Source organism: Myotis nattereri (assembly GCF_964212035.1).
Source record: "Myotis nattereri genome assembly, chromosome: 20".
Classification (NCBI taxonomy): Eukaryota; Metazoa; Chordata; class Mammalia; order Chiroptera; family Vespertilionidae; genus Myotis; species Myotis nattereri.
The window spans coordinates 7,386,483-7,404,925 of NC_138096.1; the positions used below are offsets into that span (position 1 = coordinate 7,386,483).

Consider the following 18,443-nt stretch of genomic DNA (forward strand, 5'->3'; position numbering starts at 1 on the left):
CCCGTCCCCCACCAGGGACAGGAGGTAGTTGGTGGGTTCGGAATGCGTCTCCGCCAGGCAATCGAAAGGGTGAATGGCAGTGACTGAAGTTCTAATATAAAGTGAGAAAGCCCTGGAAACAGGCTCATAAATACCAAAGAAGTAAAACATTTATTAATTGTAGAGGAAGCACAAAATTATAAGTCGGTGAACTCATTCACATATGTATCACTTCAGTGAGAATTTTTGCTGCGTCATGCCAAAAAAAGTTCATTTCTCTTGGTTACCAAAATGAAAATGATTTGCGCCTAAGAATCTATGGGCAACCTTCCTTCTCCCCACTCCGACTCTCAAACTTCCTTTCTCTTTTACATCCCAGTTCTCTCCTTGATCTCACCTGGGTTTCCAGGCAGTGTATCTGGCAGTTACACAATTCTATATGGCTTAAGAGAGGCATAATTGAATATAAAAACAAGGTTTATAAAATAACCGCCCTACTCAATTACAACCTCATTCCATGGTGGTCGGGTCAAAAGCACACGCATGGAAGGTCCATAGGACTCAACAGCCGTGTAAAAACCAACGAATAGGGCCCTGGCCAGTGGGCTCAGTGGTTAGAGCATCGCCTCCCTTCCCCCCCCACCACCACACACACACACAGAAGGTTGTGGGTTGGATTCCCGGTGAAGGGCATATACCTGGGTTGCAGGTTCGATCTCTCACCCCAGTCAGGGTGGCAACCAATCAATGTGTCTCTCTCACATCTATGTTTCTCTCTGCCCCTCCCTCCCCCCTCTCTTCCACTCTCTCTAAAAATCAATTGAAAATATATCCTCGTGTGAAGAACCGACTAACAGAATTTTGTGTGTTCGTCCATAACGGCACATCGGGAAACCTGCTGTTCTTCATTTTGCCTAAAGCAGGGAATGGGAGGTGATAAAAAGTAAACGTTTTGAAAAAATTGTGCAGCTTTAGAACAGATTCTTTATACTTTCTTCACTCGTCAGTATTAATGTCAGAAATGTAAGAGCCAGAGTACCATTCAAAATAATTTTATAGATGATTTCATTCATTTAAAAAGTCTTCCTCACCTAAAATCTATATAACCTTTCATCCCCCAAATCACCTCTAATACTTTCCTTGCATTAACTCAGAGCACAAATAACTCCAAAAAGTCAAAAACGACGATTCGTTTCCAGGACGAAGACAATCAGAGGCTGGTGATGGGATTCTCCCAGGTGGCATTGTTATTGTAGTTAAAATCCTGATCGATGTCTCCTGGACGCTTACATCTGAAAAAATAACAAGAATCTCTGATTATTTGCTTATTTCTCCTACTGGCCGTACGTAATGCAAATACCCAGAAAACAGCTACTTATCAAAATGCAGGAAACAGAAACCACGTCTTGCATCAAATCACCTTAATGGGAAAAAATCACCTTATAGGTCAGTGAATTCATTTACATATTTATTACCCAGTTCTGGCAACAGCTCAGAGAGAGGGGTGTCTCTCACAGGACATGTGGAAGTGCAGATGGGAAGAGCCCTTTGGAAAGCAATTGGTCAAGATGCTAAGAAATATGCCAAGACCCCCATGAGTCAATAATCCCACTTTAAAAACAGAACTCGTAGGAAAACACTTCATTTTAAATGCTCTGCATACAAACACATGTGCTACACTATTGCTTTTTAACAAAACCGGACATAGTCCAACTGTTAAATACTGTAAGATGAGGTAGTGTTATGAAGCCATCAAAAGTGGCATTTGAGGCCGGCCAGCATGGCTCATTGGCTGAGCGTCAACCTATGAACCAAGAGGTCCCATTCGATTCCCGGGTCAGGGCACATGCCCAGGTTGCGGGCTCGATACCCAGTGTGGGGCGTGCAGGAGGCAGCCAATCAATGATTCTCTCTCATTGATGTTTCTCTCTCTCTCCCTCTCCCTTCCTTTCTGAAATCAATCTCTATATATTTTTTAAATGACATATGAATAGATTGGAAGGCTATGGAAGTGCTTATGATACATACTTCTGTGTGTGTATCTTATGATAGATACATGATATATGTAAGACATATATATGTATATATAGGGTGTCCCCAAAAATGGATACACACTTTGAATAACTATTAATTCCAATGTGTTAAATCTGAAAAGAAAGAAACATCAGTTGAGCTATCTGCTGTTACAGTATGTATACATTTTTGGGGGACTGTTGTATGTGTGTAGCATATGATATATATATATATATATATATATATGTGTGTGTGTGTGTGTGTGTGTGTATATATATATATATATATATATATATATATATATATATGTCAGAGACAGAAACAAGATAAGTATGTAGCTCTGCGGGTCGCTCACCTTCGTGGTCTTATTCTGAATAATACCCCCTAGTGAGCTGGGCACACAAACCTGTCTTGGCAGCGGCCCCAGCATCAGCCTCCGATATGGAGTGGGAGAGTGGGATGGGCAAGGCTGGGTGGGGGAATACAGATGACTGAGGGGGTTAAAAAGAAAGGGCATTTTCCAACTCCACAGGTCAGAACGCAAGCTGCTCACTCTTCCAGCAAAACGTAGAAACCTCTGAACGCGAGAAAGCGTGGCCGCGACGTCAAGGCACTGCCTTCCGCAAGCAAAGCCGGCCCTTCCCGAGTCACTCACCCCGCAGGTCCGTCACTGCACCATCTTGTACACGGGGTCGCCCACTTTCAAGCTCCCGATTTTTTCCACCGAATAATAGATCCCAAAAAGTGGGGATGACTTGTAGATGTGCTTCTCGGAAGGATTACACAGGCGGTAGCTGAAAGGAGCCGAAATTCATCCTCAGGAGCCCAAAAGGTTAATAACCTAAGTGCTTTTGCCCTCCCCGGTGTGGCTCAGTGGATAGAGTGTCGGCCTGTTGACCAAAGGGTCCCGGGTTTGATTCCGGTCAAGGGCACATGCCTGGGTTACAGGCTCCTCTCCGGCCCGGGCCCTGGTCAGGGCTCGTGCAGGAGGCAACCAATGGATGTGTCTCTCTCACATCAATGTTTCTCTCTGTCTTTCCCTCTCTCTTCCACTCTCTCTAAAAGTCAATGGAGAAATGCCCTAGCCAGTTTGGCTCAGTGGATAGAGCGTCGGCCTGTGGACTGAAGGGTCCCGGGTTCAATTCCGGTGAAGAGCATGTACCTTAGTTGTGGGCACATCCCCCGTGGGGGGGGTGTGCAGGAGGCAGCTGATCGATGTTTCTCTCTCATCGATGTTTCTGGCTCTCTGTAAAAAAATCAATAAAATATTTTTTAAAAAATCAATGGAAAAATATCCTGGGGTGAGGATTAAAAAATAAAAAATAATCATCTAAGTGCTTTTCATAGAATTCAAGCTTTCATCCCCAGCTTATTTATAAATAAGTGGCAGGCCATAGGTGCTTCTCTTTCTCATTGACGTTTCTCTCTCTCTCCTCCTCCCTCCCTCTCCTTTTCTCTCTCTCTAAAATCGATAAAAACACATACTTTTTTAAAAAAATTGTCCAAAGCACTAAAAGATGCATCCAGAAGCAAAGAGGAAGCAGCACTCGCAATAACCGATAGACAGAAATCAACCGGAAGGCCGAGAGGAAGGTGCCCAAGCAGAGCCCCTCCGCCCACAGGCGGTTCTAGGTGGGGGCCACATTAAAATCACACTGGACACGTGTCCTACCTCTTCAGCGTCTCCAGCGGCTCCTTCCGGTCTATCACTCCGGTATCCGGGTCCACCGTGGTCATGATGCACCTGTCAGGCAGGAGCCCCGGGGTTAGGGGCCGATGAAGGACCGACGGGCAGGCCACACCCCAGGGGTCAAGTCTCGCGAGAGTCCTTACCTGGGGCAAGCCAAAACCTTTTTCATTTCCGTGCTGCCAATTCGGATTTCGTCCCAGGTGTCCTAGGAGAAGAGGGAACACTTTCTGTTGAGTTAAGGTTTCATTCGTCTTTTTTTAAAAATTATTTTTATCCAGATGTTTGCACAGCGTGCTCTTTACTTCACCACGGCCTCACTTTATTTTTATTTATTTATTTTTTTAAATATATTTTTATTGATTTCAGAGAGGAAGAGAGAGGGAGAGAGAGATATCAATGACGAGAGAGAATACTGATTGGCTGCCTATTGGGGATCAAGCCTGCAACCCAGGCATCAGCTATTGGGGTACATTCATGAGCTGTCCCGAATCGAACCTGGGACCCTTCAGTCCGCAGGCCAATGCTCTATCCACTGAGCCAAACTGGCTAGGCAGTGGTTCTCAACCTGTGGGTCACGACCCTTTCACAGGGGTCGCCTAAGACCATCGGAAAACACATATATAATTACATATTGTTTTTTGTGATTGATCACTATGCTTTAATTATGTTCAATTTGTAACAATGAAATGGGGGGTCACCACAACATGAGGAACTGTATTAAAGGGTCGCGGCATTAGGAAGGTTGAGAACCACTGGGCTAGGGCAAGGTTTCATTCATCTTTAAAGCAGTTTCTTCTTTGGCTGGTATTAGCCGTGAAGCTAAGCACAAGAAAGCAGTGCGAGAAGAACCAAGGAATATCTCCCAAAAGGACTCAAAGGTGATTGGGGAGGGAGCTTTCCGCGCTGCCAACCCTGGAGGCTTGGAGTCTGCCCCGGGGAAAGGAGACAGTCGTTCCCATTCCGACGCAGGGGTGGGGAACGTCCAGCCCGCGGGCCCCATATGAGGACCTAGAAATCCTTTGGTCTGGCCCTGCCAAGGCCTCAGGGGTGAGTTCATGAAATGTTTGGCCAACGACAGCGGGCTGGTTTTTAAGCTGATCCTTCTGTATGGCCCGCGAATGATGCTGTAAATATCCAAACGGCCCTGGGCAGAAAAAAGGTTCCCCACCCTGGCTAGTGTCTTGAGCAGCACATTCTGAGCGTGACCCACAAAACCAGGGAGCCACTGACCTCCTCAAAGGCATCGCAGCCCGTCACCACGATATTTGGCCGGAACTGGTCCATCTTCACCTTCTTCTCCAGCCTGGTGTTCAGATCCGCCAGGGAGGCCTCGGAGATGATCATGACCGGGCTGCAGTCCGGGTAGGCCACCTGTGCCAAGAGCATGGCCCCATCAGGCCTCGCCGCCTCGTGGCATTCCCTGGGCCAACTGCAAAGCTAAGCAAAGTCTAGAAGCCAACCCCAGCCGGTGTGGCTCAGTGGATAGAGCGCCGGCCTGCGGACTAAAGAGTCCCAGGTTCGATTCCCCCGTCAAGGGCACATACCTGGGTGGCGGGCTCGATCCCCAGTAGGGGGCGTGCAGGAGGCAGCCGATCCATGATTCTCTCTCATCATGGATGCTTCTATCTCTCTCTCCCTCTCCCTTCCTCTCTGAAATCAATAAAAAATATATTTTTTAAAAAGTCTAGAACAGCGGTTCTCAACCTGTGGGTTGCGACCCCTTTGGCGGTCGAACGACCCTCTCACAGGGGTCGCCTAAGACCATCCTGCAGATCAGATATTTACATGACGATTCGTCACAGTAGCAACATGACAGTGATGAAGTAGCCACGAAAATAATTTTATGGTTGGGTAACAACATGAAGAACTGTATTTAAAGGGCCAGAAGGTTGAGAACCACTGGTCTAGAAGCAAAAACACCCGAGTGCAGAAGGGAAGAGGGGATGCTCCGAGCTTGGAAATGGCCAAGTCAGCTCTGGGCTTAAGGGGGTGGGGGGTTCCCCGCCGACCACACACTGAAGGCAGCAGCCAGGCTGGGGGCCAACCTCCCCCTGCAGGCCCCACTTTCCTCCTCCTTCCTCACCCCAGCGCCCAGCAGGTGATCCCCTCCCCCATCCTCATCCTCATCCAACAGGGGAAGCATCCACGGCCAATCAGCTCTACTGGAGTAAGGACGTGGTTCAGCTGCCACCAGTCCCTCAACATGCATTTAATGAAGCACCTACTATGCGTCAGCCTTGTTCTAGGCAGGGAAATGGCAGAGAACAACCCATGCACTCAAGGAACCTGGGGATCGGGGAGCCTGGGGAGGCACCCGGAGGAGCGTGCATGCTATTTTAAACCTTATGTCACTGCAGAAGCAAAGGGACAGGGCGCAGTTTCTTCACTGGAGGCACCTTCCCGGCACCCGAGAAAGCCGTCCCGCGCTGCCTGGGAAAACAGCGCTGGCTCGGGGACAGCCCGCTTCTGAAATTTGAGGAAACCTGCATTCAGTCCCAAACGAACCTCTCACTTTCACCTCCCCAAGCATTTTCTCCTGAGTGCCTGAGCGTCGCTCCTGGCTTCTCCCTGCACAGCTGCCCCCCACATTCCATCCTCCATGCATCCCACTTCCCTCTCCATCCCCAACACCGGCCCAGGTGGCGCCCTGGGACCACGCACCTGGGCCAGGCTACCCTTTCCTGACTGGGGTCCCCAGAGAGGCTCTTTGTGGGTGGAGGAGGAGGAGGAAAGAGCGGGGTGACAGGCAGGCAGAGGGAGGTGAGGGGCGGGTCTCTGGCGCTCACCTGGTAGTCCTGCACAAAAGACGGGAAAATGTTCCTCGACGCCCTTCCCTTCATGCTCTTTTCAAACTGGACCAGCCTGAAGGCCCCCGTTTTCAAAAAGCTGGTGAACCACTGAGCGGCCTCGTCGCCACAGTCCCTGCCCTTAATGTCAAGACCGAAAATCCTGGAAGGGCGAGAGGAGAGACCAGGGTTACGTCCTGCATCCACAGATCCTGGGGCAGCAGATGGGGTCCTCCGGGCCCAGGGCCCTGCCTAAGCGCTGGTCCACGGGCCACGAGGATTCAGGATGCTTTTGGAAGCCGACAAGGATGCAATTCTGCATAGAAGTCTTTCTACTGAAACAGAAAGAGACAAACCCCAAAGCAGTGATGGCGAACCTTTTGAGCTCGGCGTGTCAGCATTTTGAAAAACCCTAACTTCACTCTGGTGCCGTGTCACAGATAGAAATTTTTTGATCTTTGCAACCATAGTAAGAAAAAGATTTATATTTTTGATATTTATTTTATATATTTAAATGCCATGTAACAAAGAAAAATCAACCAAAAAAATGAGTTCGCGTGTCACCTCTGACACGCGTGTCACAGGTTCGCCATCACTGCCCTAAAGGCTGGCTCTTCCCACTCCCTCCATGTTTGTATCAATCATACTTTTTTAAAAAAATGTATATTTTATTGATTTTTACAGAGAGGAAGGGAGAGGGATAGAGAGTTAGAAACATCGATCAGCTGCCTCCTGAACACCTCCTACTGGGGATGTGCCCGCAACCCAGGTACATGCCCTTGACCGGAATCAAACCTGGGACCCTTCAGTCTGCAGGTTGACACTCTATCCGCTGAGCCAAACCGGTTAGGGCTCAATCACGCTTTTTGATCGTCTATATTTGTGATGCTTTGCCATCTCAGGGCTTTGCTGATTCTAAAGCAAGTGCCCCTCCCAGGGCTAGAGATAGTGAACCACTCGGCTTCCATACACATGCCAACCAATCGAGAGCCTCAGCCCCAGCCACCTCCTTTGCTGCTCTGTACACCCCAGGCCGCCATCCCCTGCCCTAGTCACCCAGAGCCGGGTACCAGGCTACTAGGGGCAGCCCCTACGTCCCAGGACCCACTGGGATTCTCCACACCCGCCAATCCTAAGCCTTTATCCGGCCTCGCAGTCCTTCCTTTGGAAACGACAGTAAAGGCTCTTGCTCACATCTCTCCTGTTCCCTCTGCCTCCTGGCCAACCTGGAGCTTCCCCGTGGGGCCCTGTGTCTAGGGACCGGCGAATATAAAAAACGTCTTTCTTCGCAACAGTCATTTCCTGACCTGCGAGTCTTACCACGTCTGATTAAAACATTCCCAGAGCCCAGCCCGCCTGGCTCAGTGGTTGAGCATCGACCGGTGAACCAGGAGGTTCAATTCCCGGTCAGGGCACATGCCCGGGTTGCGGGCTCAATCTCCAGTGTGCAGGAGGCAGCCGATCAATGATTCTCGCTCATCATTGATGTTTCTATCTCTCTCTCCCTCTCCCTTCCTCTCTGAAGTCAATAAAAATATATTAAAAAACAATTCCCAGATACCTTAAAGCAATAGCCTGCACCTGATCACACCTGATCAGCCTAGACCCGTGGTCGGCAAACTGCGGCTCGCGAGCCACATGCGGCTCTTTGGCCCCTTGAGTGTGGCTCTTCCTCAGCCTTAGGAGGACCCTAATGAAGTTCCTAACAATGTACCTACCTATATAGTTTAAGTTTAAAAAATTTGGCTCTCAGAAGAAATTCCAATCGTTGTACTGTTGATATTTGGCTCTGTTGACTAATGAGTTTGCCGACCCCTGGCCTAGACTTCTCCTAAACCTTTCCTTCACCAGCCTCATCCCCTCCTGTGCAAAGAGGGGGCTCCGGGAGGGGCCCAGAATGGAGGCGGGGCCTGCCGCAGGTGGGGGGGGGGCGCCGAGCAGAGCACCTGCAGTCGTGCACCGCGTTGGAGGAAGGCAGCTTGCTGGGCAAGACCAGCTGCTCCGCGCCGGGCGCCCTGAAGACCAGGCAGTCGTCCTCGTAGGCGACGGAGACCAGGACCAGGCGGGGCTCCTGGCGGGCCGTGACCATGTGTCCGTCTTCCTTAATCACCAGCCAAAACCTGCGAGAAACCAGCCAGGGCACACTCGGGGCACCCTCCTCCTCCTCCTCCTCCTCCCCAGGGCTGCCCTCTGGGTTCCTCTTGCATCAACCCCTCGCCCTGGGACTGGACACGGTGGGGAACAAGCCCCAGGGAGGCCAGAGCCAGGGTCCCGAAGCAGGACTTGGATTCAGCGTTGCTCCAGGCGCCCCCTAGTGCCCGTGGAATTTTATGTTCCTGCGGTTGTGCCAAAAGCCACGGCAGAAAGTTTCTAACCAGGGCAGACTCAGTCCCGCTACCCAGAAGGAACTTTAACCCCTACCCACCTTTCCCAAGCTGGGTCAGGCACGAACTTGACCTTCCCAGCCACAGGACCAAAGGCAGCCCCGGAAACCCAGGTGGCAAACCTCTATTCTCCTTCCGGAGGGGGGATGGGGGAAAGGTAAGCCCCCCTCCCGTCTCCCCCCAACACAAAACCCCAGCAGGTCCCGCGCTGACATGCCTCCCCCCGCCCCAAACCCCCATCCTGCGCGCGCTCCGCCGGTACCTGTCCCGCAGGCGGCCGCTGCGCAGCCCCAGGGCGGTGCACTCGGCCTCGCTCACGGCCACCCCCTTGCAGGACTTGACCGGGAAGATCCACAGCTCGGCCACGGTGCCCACCTGCTGCAGCCGCCGGCGCCGCCCGGGCCGCGCGCGCCGCCAGACGAGCGTCCCCAGCGCCACGGCGCCCAGGCCGAGCGCGGCCGCCCCGAGCCAGGCGGCCCCGGACAGCGCGGGGCGGCGCGACCCGCCGAGGCGGCCCAGCAGCTGCGAGCCCGCGGCGCCCATGGCCGGAGGGGTGGCGGGCAGGGACCTGGGAGCGAGCCGTGCGCACCGGCGATCCAGGCCCGGAGGGGAGGAGCCAGCCTTGACCCAACTCCTGGAGGTGGGCACCGGCCGTGCGCGCGTCCGGGCGGCCCGACCGGTTACGCGCAGGGAGGGTGCGTGCGCGCGCCTAGGTGCGGGGCCAGAACAGGCAGCCCCGGGGAAATCGAGGCAGATTGCGTCCCGCGTAATCTGGGCTGGTCACTCTCTCCCTCTTCCCTGTCCCCTGTGGCGGGACCGTCGCCCGCCGGCCAACCCCTCTCCGCCCCGTCGTACCCCCTTAACCCCGTCCACTTGGTTGCTTGGCGGAGGCGCATCGGCAGCGGTTGCGGGTTTGAGAATGGGAGACGTAAGAACGAGTAGGATCTACTTTGGCCGGCAGATCCTCTGAGAAAGGCAGAACCTTCTCCCCCCAACCCATTCGGTGGACACTTCTGCTCTGCGCCCCAGTCTGGCCCCGTTTCCTGCAGCCTGAGGCCAAGCCCGCAGGACGAGCCTGCTGGGCCCGGCGGTTCTCATGTGGTTTCTTAGTAAATGTTAATTAAACTGTGGCTCAGGACTCTGCAGATGCAGCCAGCCGTAAAGAATCACATGGCATTGGACCCAGGTGTATGCAAGCCATGGCTACCTTCCCTCCCAGCGGCGGAGGAGTTTAGGAGTGAATCCCGGTTCTCTTACTTGCTGCAGGTAAATAAAGCCATCTTGCGCCCTGGCCGGTTTAGCTCAGTGGATAGAGCGTCGGCCTGCGGACTGAAGGGTACCCGGGTTCGATTCCAGTCAAGGGTACATGCTGGGGTTGAAGAGGCAGCCGATCAATGATTCTCTCTAATCATTGATGTTTCTCTCTCTCTCTCTCTTTCTCTCTCTCTCCCTTCCTCTCTGAAATCAATAAAAATATATCAAAAAATTTTAAAAAGCCCTGGCCGGTTTGGCTCAGTGGATAGAGCGTCGGCCTGCGGACTCAAGGGTCCCAGGTTCGATTCCGGTCAAGGCCATGTACCTTGGTTGCGGGCACATCCCCAGTGGGGAGTGTGCAGGAGGCAGCTGATCAATGTTTCTCTCTCATCGATGTTTCTAACTCTCTATCCCTCTCCCTTCCTCTCTGTAAAAAATCAATAAAATATATTTAAAAAGAAAGAAAGAAACATTTCCCGCTTAAAAAAAAATTTAAAAAAATTGAGGAAGAGTGTCTGATGGCAAGGAGCCTGGGAGAATCAGGTTACAGGAGAAAACAGCTGGAGGTGGGAGGGAAAGGGGGCTCCTGGAACCCACAGACACTGGGCACCCACTGTGGACAGGCGCTGAGGCCAGACCGATGAGGGACATTTTGCTGAGTGAAGCGAGTGGGGGCAGAGGGTGACAGAGAACATGGCGAAACTCAGTGCAGGCTCAGAAGCAGGGGGCAAAGTGCAGGGAGAGGGCTGGGAAGATAAACAAGACCAGATGGGAGAAAGAATTACACTGTGTAGAAAGGAATGCGGACTTCATCCAGAGGATAAAAAAAATAAAAATAAAAGAGTAACATCATTTACTGATGAGAAGAGAAACTGGGTGGCTGGAAATATGGGAGAGACAGAAACTTTTCAGTCCTACACAGATTTATACTTTTTTTAAAATTTTGAATCATGAAAATTATTACTTATTCCAAAAAAAATCAACATCCTTTTAAAATATATTTTTAAAATTATCCTACTTATAATCAGTCTGGAGGTGTACTAGGCTCTAGGTGAGCAAAACAGCAAACCTACCCTACCAGTTTCTAATCTATGAAGTATTTTCATAGTTTTATATATCTTTGGGTAGGTTTCAAAGATCCATGAAGAGATAACTATAACCTATGCCAAATGGTTGTTATACTAGAGATGGGCGTAGAACTTTGAAAGCACAGGTTGGGGGTGGGGAGCTTACTATGCCTGAAGACTTGGGGAGGTACTGTGTCAACCATGTTTTGGTAGGAGGTAACATGTGAACTGGGTTTTGAAGCATGAATAGGAGTTTTTAAAAATGGAAAAGAGTCCTAGCCAGTCTGGCTCAGTGGATAGAGCATTAGCCTGTGGACTAAAGAGTCCCAGGTTCAATTCCGGCCAAGGGCACATGCCCGGGTTGTGGGCTCGATCGCCCCCCAACCCCCAGTAGGGGATGTGCAGGAGGCAGCCAATCAATGATTCTCTCTCATCATTGATGTTTCTATCTCTCCTTCTCCCTTCCTGTCTGAAATCAATAAAAATACATACATGCTCCAGGAATTTCGTCAGGGGGGTGGGAAGGCCACCCATATCCCTTGGACATCTATTTTTTAAAAAGAATTTTTCTATTTTGAGTTTTTCCTCCCATAATTTTTATTGAAACTCCTTCCTACTTTCTGCTGGTTCATATAAGAAGTAAAAAAAAAAAAAAGTATAACAAGCAAATATAAATGGGAAAACTCAGAAGTGACTGACTGCACATGCTCTTTTTTCTCCTTGTCGAATAGGTTCCTCGTTGTGGCTTTTATATTTTCTATAACACGTTTCTGTTACCAAGACGGCGCCTTGTCTGTGGGTTGGGATGAACCACTCTGAGTGTTTTATCTTCTCCGCCGAAATCCCCGCCTGCAGCTCTACGCCCTGGCTCACCTCCTGTTTTCTTAGGCTTGTCCCGTTGGTTTTGTTTTGCTTCTTTCTTCAATAGGCAACTTCCTCGCTTGTCCTGAAAAACCAAACAGTCAGGTCCCGCGGGATCTGTATTCTTCATGACAACAGTCAGCGGGACATGACGGCGTCACCCCCCCCCCCCCAGGGGACACCCCAGTTCCCGCCCTCCCCGAATTCAACCCCAGCCCCTTCTCCTTTGGGTCCAAGTGGGGGGCTGTCTCCAGCAGTGGCTGCCGATTTCCAGCAGGGGGCGCCGCCACCAGCGTTTGGGCGAGGAGGGCGGGGAGGGCGTGCCCGCAGCTGGTTCTTTGGGGCCCAGAAAGGAAGTGCTCCTTTCCTTCCTGGGGAGTAAATCCTGAGGCCGCAGCTTCCCTTGACCCAGCTCAGTGAAGAGTCGGTTCTGCGAGTCGCCGGGAGGCCCAGGGATTGGAAATGCACTGGGGAGAAGCAAAGCCACGCTGTCCACAGCCCCTGGCATTGGAACTATCCCACTGTGGTCCCTGCAGGCCTAGGAGGCAGAATGCTGTTAGGCCCTCAGGCCATCATGAGTCTGAAATAGGATGAGGCGTCTATTCCTGTTCCAGCGGAGACATCGAGTCCCCTATCGGCTGAGATATGGAGTCCCTTGTCTCCCCGGAGGGCCCCGCCCCGAGAGAACGAGGCAGGTGTCCACCATGGCAGCCCCCCACACTTGAGGGAGAGAGATGCCGGAATATGTGGCTTCAGGCAGGAAGCAAGGAACAGACCGGCCAGAAGAAAGAGGCGGAGATGTGTCTGTCACAGCACCTGTCCCCCCTGTAGGGTGGCCTTCCTTCCACCAGCTGGGACTTGGGGTCTACCTGGGTATGTCGGGCACAGTCACATGTCAGCTGACACCTGATCAATACATAGATGCTCCAAGGAATTCGTCAGGCAGGTGGGAAGGCCACCCATATCCCTTGGACATCAAGGGCAATGTCGTGGGGGCTGAAGCAGATGACCCCGAGGGCCAGGGACCTTCTCGCCTCCGGCCAACGGGCCCCCCAAGCTCCTTCGATGACCGCGTCTGTCCGCCTGTCCTTGCAGCCTTGACTCTGAGGAGGCTGTCAGCCAGGATGCAGAATCCCGCTTCCCCTCTCCCTGCTCAGCGGCTGCTTCTCTGCCCTTGTTTTCCTTGGCCTTTCATCTCAGCGCCGCCTGCGTGGGCTCAGAGAGGAGGAGGAGGAGGAAGGACAGGACCCGGATAGGTGTCAGGGGAGGGAGAGAATGTCCTTGCCTGCTGGGAGGGCCTCCAACCCCACGAAAATAGTATTAAACAGAGTGTCTCCCCGCCCACGTTCCTCACAAAATAACCTCCATTTCCCCGGCGCTTTCATCCTGTCGATTTACTAACGGGCCCAAGCCTTGACCGTCTTGAATGTGGGTAGAAAGCTGCCCGCGTTGCCCAGGGAGAGGGAATTCCAGGGAGTCCTCCTCATAGTTTGGGCCAACGGTGGTTGGAGAAGCCACACAAAGTCTAGTGTAAAGATCACCTGAACAGCCCTGGCCGGTGTGGCTCAGTGGATAGCGCGCCGGCCTCCGGACCAAAGGGTCCTGGGTTCCATTCTGGTCAAGGGCACGTACCTCGGGGTTGCAGGCTCCTCCCGGGCCCCGGGTCCTGGTCAGGGCATCCAGTCCATGTGTTTCTCTCACATGGATGTTTCTCTCTCTGTCTTTCCCTCTCTCTTCCACTCCCCCTAAAAACCAACGGGAAAATATCCTCGGGTGAGTATTAAAAAAAATAAATAAGATATATTTTTTTAAAAAAAAGGCCACCTGGATAGATAGCGGGGAGGAGGAAAGGGTGGAGGAGAAAAGCGAGACCGAGGGTGGGGTTGGAATCTGCAGGGCCTGAGCTGCGCCCTGCAAGGCTCCGTGCACGAGAGGCCTCTCCCCCCCGCCCACCCCCCCAACCCCCGTTTCAGCAGTGGGGACCATGACACTCGTGTCAGTGGGTTGTGCTGAGGATCAAGGCACGCGTAGAAAGTATTAACGTAAAAACCACTGAAACCTGTAAAGAATTTTCGTGAGTTTATTTGAGCCAAACTGTCAACATATGCCGGGAAGCAGAACCTCAACGAATTGAGATAGTGCTCCGGAGAATGGCGGGGTTACATTTGTATTTATACATTTGCAATCAAAGGAGGGACAGGGGTGGGTTACATGAAATTCATTGGTGATAGATGAAGGAGGAGGGATAAAGCAAAGCCAGGAAACCCCTGGGATTGGATAACAAGTAAAATGATGGACACATACTTAGGTGGGTGCAGGATCAATGAACATGATGATGAAGGAATTTGTGGTATCTGTCCTGGCGCCCAGGCACATTAGGTTGTGCCCCAGGGGCTCCAGAAAAAGGGAAGTTACAAGTTACCCAGACATTTCAAGGGTGTGTTATCATCGATGCAAAAAGACAGACAGGCTCAGTTAAGTTAAAGGTTGACCTTGTCAGTGAAGATACCGGCCTAGGACGTAACTACCCACCATAACTGCTTTTAGTTAAAGTTTAATTTCAGACCATCCTTTGTGGTGACTTTAAGTCTCTGAGTTTGCAAGACCGCCATGCAGGCCTCCCCTGGGCTTGTCAGGTCAGCACGTGGCCCCTTTCGTCCACAAAAGAAACACCTAACGGCCTGGATTTCCCTGCCGCAGGGTGAGCGCCCCCCTACGCCCCCCCCCCAGCCCTGCCTCACACGCCCCCGCCCCCAGGGCCGAATGTGTCTGTTCAGCGTTCAGCGGACTCCAATGCCAGGAGAGGCCAAGGGGAGTGCCCGGCAAGTCCCAGCCTCCCCCAAGCGGCCAAGGTCAGGGACCAGGCCAGTCAAGGCACTGCCCAGGCTCCAAGGTTAAAAACGATAACAATGGCTCAGGAAATCCCGTGGCTGCAGCAGCAAGCCCAGGTCTTGGTATTTCTTTCGCACATGATATTTCTGGCCCAGCAGACAGGCATTGTACAAATCCAACAGCCTTGGCCTTGAGCTGGAAAGACTTCTGCCTTCTTCCTTCCGTTCCTCCCCCGGCTAGTGCCTTCTCTGTTGCTCCGGCCAGAATCGGAGGGAATGCTGATTCCTCGCTTTCCCTCACCCCTGCACCCACCTCGGCCAACCCCATCACTTCTGTTTTCTCCATAGGCTCTGGGGACCCGTCCCCTCCCATCACCCCAGGCAGAGGCCGTTTCTCCCGAACAAGCCAGCCGCCCGGCCTCCCTGTCATGCAGCGATGCCCACCCCAGGCCCAGCCTGTCCCCTTGCAGCCCGGGGCATCTTTTCAAACCTGGGAATGGGGTGCATCGCTCCCTGCCCCCACTAAGATCCCATCAGAAGTCCCACCTAGCCCTGGCCGGTGTGGCTCAGTTGGTTGAGCACCCTCCCATGCACCAAGAGGTCACCTGTTCGATTCCCGGACAGGACACATGCCCAGGTTGTGGGCTCCATCCCCAGTGGGGCAGGGGGCGTACAGAAGGCAGTTGATCCATGTTCTGCTCTCACATTCATGTTTCTCTCCCTCTCCCTTTCTCTCTCCCTAAAATCAATAAAAACGTATTTTTAAAAAAGAAAGGAAACAAAGAAGTCCCCCTCTCTCAACAATAGACACTGTTGATTTTTCTCCGTTCCTCTCTGAAATCAAATAAGATATTTTCTTTAAAATGTGTTTTTAATGATTTCAGAGAGAGGAAAGGAGGAGAGAGGTAGAAACATCAATGATGAGAGAGAATCATTGATCAGCTGCCTCCTGCCCGCCCCACACTGGGGATGGAGCCCAGAGCCCGGGCCTGTGCCCTTGACCTGGGATAGAACTGTGACCTGTGACCTCCTAGTTCACAGGTCAACGCTCAGCCACTGAGCCACACGGGCCAGGCAAGGACATTTTCATTTTTAACAAATGCATGAGCTGAGGCTCCTGCACCCTGAAACCCATCCTGCTGGGCTTCTAGAAAATTCTAGAGAATGGCCCCACCTTTAAGAGCCAACCAGAGCACGAGGTGAGTCAGGGCCTGGGCCAGAACAGCACCGGGCTGGTCCCTGACGGGCCCTCGCCTGCCGTGTGCAGTCCTCGGCCCGCCATGGCTGGCCGCTGTGGGCATCACACTAATGCAAAGGCCAGAAAGTGAGGGGGCAAAAACATCTTCTTGCGCAGAAAATTAAGCCAACTGGGGTTTTTATTTACATAATCCGGCGAGATCAGGATACAAAAGCAGCCTTGGAGTCAAACATACAGAAAAAATGCTCTAACACCCCATTCTCAGTGGGGTGCGGGCCTGGATATTTGAAAGAAACTGAAGAGAAAGAAAAGGCGTAAAAGGTCGTCGGCAGCACGGGGAGTCGGGAGAACTCAGGCTGAGTGAGTCTGAAGTTCATCTTCTGACTCAGGAATCTGGCGCCGGGCACAGTCCCTGTAAGGTTTCGACTTTTGGAATTTCTGGGTTAATTCCTAACCAGACTTCCAGAAGTTCAGAGCCAAAGGAACTTGGCCTGATGGCGTCTCTAAAATGGGGGTGATGGGGGGGAGGGGGGGCGCGGCACAAGATGGGGAAGGTCTTCTGGCACAGGCCTCCGTAGCTCTTGTCCTTCCTGGGGTCGCCTTCCAGTTTCCATTTCCCCAGGGGCCCAGTGGGTGTCAGCATCCCTGGACCACTCCCAGCAACCCAGCCCCCTCCCTCCCTCCCTCCCTCCCTCCCTCCCATGTTCCTTCCTGGGATCAGCAGGCTCAACTCTCCCACTAAACACTGCTTTGCTTTTTCTTTCCCATTCATCGTCCGTCCGTCCGTCCGTCCGTCCATTCCCCCCCCCCACCCCCGCCAGCTCCCAGTGGGGCCAGGCATGCCGTAATTTCTTAATGTGTGAAAACGTGCCATGATCAACTTTCATCCTTTGGGCTTGAACAAGAGCATCTGTTTTCTCTTGTCCTCACAGACACTAGTGATGCTGGAATTGGATCCAAGTTCCACTCACCATGAGCCTCCAAGTCTTAGCTTCCCAGCTACAACTTTCTCCCCGACCCCTTTCCTTTTCTGTCCGTCTGTCTGTCTTCCCACCTTCTCCACTCCACAGTGCTACCTGGTTGGGCTTGAAATGTGAGCATTGGGGCCTCCTTTGCATGGCCTGGAAACTTCTAGGGGCAACAGGTAGGTGTTGCCACTGATCCCACAGCAATAACTACTTTGGAGTTTCAGAGATTCTGGAAACAAAGTCAGGACAGTGGTCAGTGGTGGAACTGGCCAAGGGCACGGAGTGAGGGACCTCCTCTTTCTTCCACCTCCCTCTCCAGGGGTCCAATCAGTCACTGGGTCATGCTGGGGAGTGTCAGGACCACGCTCACCCTAACCTTTGAGTCCAGGTGAGATGTGGTCAGAGTGGGCAGCACGGAAGAGGGAAGGATGCCACCAAGGCAGACAACGTGAGCTCAGAAGCCATCAAGCTTTCCCGGGCTCCTTCCTGGAGCCAAAGGCCCAGTCCAGCGAAGATTTCCCAAAGCCCAGAACCCAGATCTGGGTCCTGACTCTCCCCCTCTCTCCTCCAACCTCCTTCTGGTCCTGTTTCTACTTCCTTTCCACGCCTGTCTCTTACTTACCGGTTCCTTCTCTAAAGCCTACGCTTTCATTCCCAGATGTAGCATCTCCTTCGCTCCCAAGACAACGCTCCCTCCGATGGCTTGGCCCAGAGACGCTGAGCTGATGCTGCTGGCGCCCGAGTCAGGAGGCCCGCGACATTGCCAGCCACATGCGTGCAGGTGAGTCTAGCCAGCGCCCAGGAGCACTCCCTCACCACCCTTTCCCACCACGCACCTGCACCTGAACTTGCCCGTCCTCCCCTCACCCCCCTGCACCTTCATGTCACTCTGACAACGACTAGCGTTGATCTACTTTACACAGTCATGACGCATCGTCAACCCAGCTCCAAAGTGTCATGGCGTTCAAAGAGCTGTCACTTCCTTCTTCTCAAGCCCGAACTTAAACTCCTGGCGACAAAGGGCGGAGGAGGAGATGGGGGGCCTGACGTCAGGAGCAAACTGGGCTGCCGAGGGCTGTGAGCGCCTGGAGGCCTGCGACCTGCCCGGGAGGACATAGCAAATTCTCTCACTCCAGGTACAAGCCCTCCTCCCCATCGTCACCACGGTGCTCCCACTCAGTGAGGCTTTGCCTCCACACCAGCCAGGCTCCGGGGTGAGCAAACTGAACTCCGACCCCAAACCAACATCAGCCTAATTCTCTGCGGGACTGTCCAGTGGAGCCACCCGAGTCCAAGAGAGAGAGGCGTGAGAAAGCTCAGCAGACGGGCAGAGAGGACCCATTCACAGCACCAATTCGAAAGGCAAAGACTGTTTTTCTTCCAGGTATTTTGTGGCTTCAAGTCCGCGATGC

General features: G+C 52.6%; 1 protein-coding gene across 1 annotated transcript; it reads right to left on the bottom strand.

The window, feature by feature from the left end:
• Positions 1 to 131: 131 nt before the first annotated feature.
• Positions 132 to 9,443, bottom strand: MTARC2 (mitochondrial amidoxime reducing component 2). The gene is made up of 8 exons (XM_081114373.1): positions 9,115 to 9,443; positions 8,415 to 8,588; positions 6,469 to 6,631; positions 4,913 to 5,053; positions 3,826 to 3,887; positions 3,665 to 3,736; positions 2,648 to 2,786; positions 132 to 1,271 (listed from the first exon to the last, which is right to left on the bottom strand). Exons 1-7 carry the CDS (start codon positions 9,393 to 9,395, stop codon positions 2,660 to 2,662), a joined length of 1,020 nt encoding a protein of 339 aa, XP_080970499.1. The 5' UTR covers positions 9,396 to 9,443; the 3' UTR covers positions 132 to 1,271; positions 2,648 to 2,659.
• Positions 9,444 to 18,443: the final 9,000 nt, after the last annotated feature.

Excerpts from the sequence above, each read along its gene's own strand:
- MTARC2 (XM_081114373.1), bottom strand. The coding sequence starts at position 9,395 with ATGGGCGCCGCGGGCTCGCAGCTGCTGGGCCGCCTCGGCGGGTCGCGC. Across the intron at positions 5,054-6,468 it reads CTTTTGTGCAGGACTACCAG|GTGGCCTACCCGGACTGCAG; the intron begins GTGAGCGCCAGA and ends CTCTTGGCACAG. Across the intron at positions 3,888-4,912 it reads GCTGCGATGCCTTTGAGGAG|GACACCTGGGACGAAATCCG; the intron begins GTCAGTGGCTCC and ends CTCTTCTCCTAG.